At 41.4% G+C, this 2,423-nt stretch overlaps 1 protein-coding gene across 1 annotated transcript in view; it reads right to left on the bottom strand.

Moving 5' to 3' along the window:
- Positions 1–1,304, bottom strand: part of SLC2A9 (solute carrier family 2 member 9) — an 82,591-nt gene extending 81,287 nt beyond the window's left edge. Inside the window, exon 1 of the mRNA XM_008645139.2 lies at positions 1,227–1,304. Coding sequence (XP_008643361.1) covers positions 1,227–1,289 — 63 coding nt within the window. The 5' untranslated portion in view covers positions 1,290–1,304. The remainder of the gene's footprint in view (positions 1–1,226) is intronic.
- Between the last annotated feature and the right edge of the window lie 1,119 nt (positions 1,305–2,423).

The raw sequence follows: 2,423 nt of genomic DNA, 5'->3' as shown, positions 1-2,423 counted from the left end.
GGTGATGGGGGAACACGAGCTCACTTCTGTGCGTGCTCGCACATAACTTAGGAGAATGTGCCCGCCCGCCGCCGTGCCTGGGGCTGCCCGACAGGCCCCGTCCCTCCTCAGGGGTTTACCCAGCAGCGTAGGTAGGGCAGGGGAATGTCACGACTCGGTGTCCATCGTGACCCTCCCGCCGAATGGCACTGGGGCTGGGGGACCACGGCTTGCGGGAGGGCACTGCCGCGGTCCCGACTGGAGACCTGGGCATCCTTTCTATGAGCAAGACTCTAGACTGAGGTGGGGAAGACTTTTCCTGTGATGCCGAGGCTGGAAAGTGAAGTTACCACAAGACTTGTAGCCAATTAAGATGTTAAGGATGTTTCACAGCCTTAGGAGGTTTAGATCTGACATGCCACACTACTGCTGTGTAAGGGATGGGGATTAGACATGCCACCTGGGGAAGATAAAAGCTTTCAGCTATTATGTTTGAAGGTACCTACTTACAAGCAGGGAATTTTGAAATACTAAGAGTTAAATGACACCTTCTAATTGGCAATGAAGAGTATTAAGTGCATCTGGGAATTGTTCCCAGGTGACTGTAGCTAATACTGGTGTAAATCTGAGCTGTTTTCACTTCTGATATGCTACATACCTCAGAACTAGCTTAGAGCTCCCAAAGACATAGTAAATGCCATTGAGCAATGCAGGCTGGAAAGCAGTTTATGATGCAGCAACTTTGAAGTGTTGTTGGCTCAGATCAAGATGACCGGTGTTTGAATAGAAAGCCAGATGCTACTCATTAACGTGTAAAATTATTGTGGATGTTGATCGATGATCTGGACAACATTTATAATCTATTTGAATTGTCATAAGAAGTAAAAGAGTCAAGTCAGGAGAATCAAGCCCTGGAATACCCAGACTCTATTTGAGATGAATCAGATACCTGTGTTTTCTTTTGTTTCATTTCATGTTAAATAAGTGTGAGTAGTTCAGTTCATACTCAAATACAAGTAAGATGTGATAATATGGCTAGATATGATTAAGATGTACATAATTTCTCACCTTAACCCACTCACCATTTTTGACCCTTTGCAATCACTCTTGGTAACTTACAGAAACTAAACATATGCTACTCAAAATAAAACGTAAGTATTCATATAGGTTCCAAATAATTATTTTCTACCTCCAGTCCCCAAATAGCAAACAAATGTCTTGACAGAAGATTTGATTAATTCACTCACCACTTTCTTCTTCACTGCATTATTTGCTTTCATCACGCCATTGCTTTGCTGTTTGTTCTCCATTCTGTTACCTTGTTAACTAATAGCTGGAAGAAAAGAAGAGAAAGTTGTGCTACTGTTCAGGAGGGTATAAATATACAGGCTCTTTGGTAGGCATGCTGTCACTATTAGAGCAGGAACAACAGACCCACTGCAACTACAAAAGAAGTTTAGTCAGTCAGGTGGAACCACATTACTATGGCTGGGTTCCAGGCAGGGCATTTGGATTAATTGTTGGTGTGATTCTAATGAATATTAGACCTTATACTAGCTAGGTCATTGCACATTTGCAAAGGAGTCGTCCAGTTATTTACTGTTGTGTCAAGCAAATTCTTGCCTATACATCACAATATGTACTTTAATAATTTTAAAGGGCATTTTAATTTATTAAGAAACTAAACTGTATTCTGGTGTTTCAGAGAGGATCTGATATTTACATGGTGTTTCATTGTATGTTCTTGGGCAGTCTGCCCATTTGTTCAGTAAATTTGGAACATGGATTACTGTGTTCTTCTGCTTTGACATCTTGAGATTACAGCACATTTCAAGATTTTTTGCTTACATGGCCATTATGGTAATGATAGATCCAGTCCTGAATACAAGCTGTCTTCCAGGCAAGAGTATACAACACAGTGAGCTATAAGACATGGGGGGTAACAGGCAGTTTGGTGAAACAGCACACTGGAGTGTTGAGTCCATCACACACACAAGAGGTTTTTAAGATTAAATCAGTTCTATGAGACTTCGGCAGTACTGGGGCCATTATATCAGGTGGTTCCAAGTAATCAGTCTGAGCTTTCAAGTGAGAGAAACTAGAGATGTAACAGCGTCCTAGAAGTACCAGAAAAGTTACCTTCTTCCCTCTCTACTTACCAGTGCAGTCAATACTAACAACCTGCAAACAACATCTTTTTCCTCCACTTCAAAGGGCCTTAGTCAATGCCTGCTAAATTATTCTTCAAAAAGAGCTTTCATGGAAATGTATTTCACTTTATAGGAGAGAGGGTTAGTCTTATCAAGCAGTTCTCCTGTCCCATCCACATTTAACAAGTATATGAAAAATAATGTCATGACCTGTTCACTGAAGCTCCCACATCCCATACAGATTTCATACATGGGTAATGTGGATAATTAAATTAATGAAGGCTCTGACAGAGC

Source organism: Corvus brachyrhynchos, unplaced genomic scaffold (genome assembly GCF_000691975.1).
Source record: "Corvus brachyrhynchos isolate BGI_N302 unplaced genomic scaffold, ASM69197v1 scaffold80, whole genome shotgun sequence".
In the NCBI taxonomy this organism is placed as follows: domain Eukaryota; kingdom Metazoa; phylum Chordata; class Aves; order Passeriformes; family Corvidae; genus Corvus; species Corvus brachyrhynchos.
The sequence above is the reverse complement of the archived record's forward strand: the minus strand, read 5'-3'. Positions and strand labels throughout refer to the sequence as shown.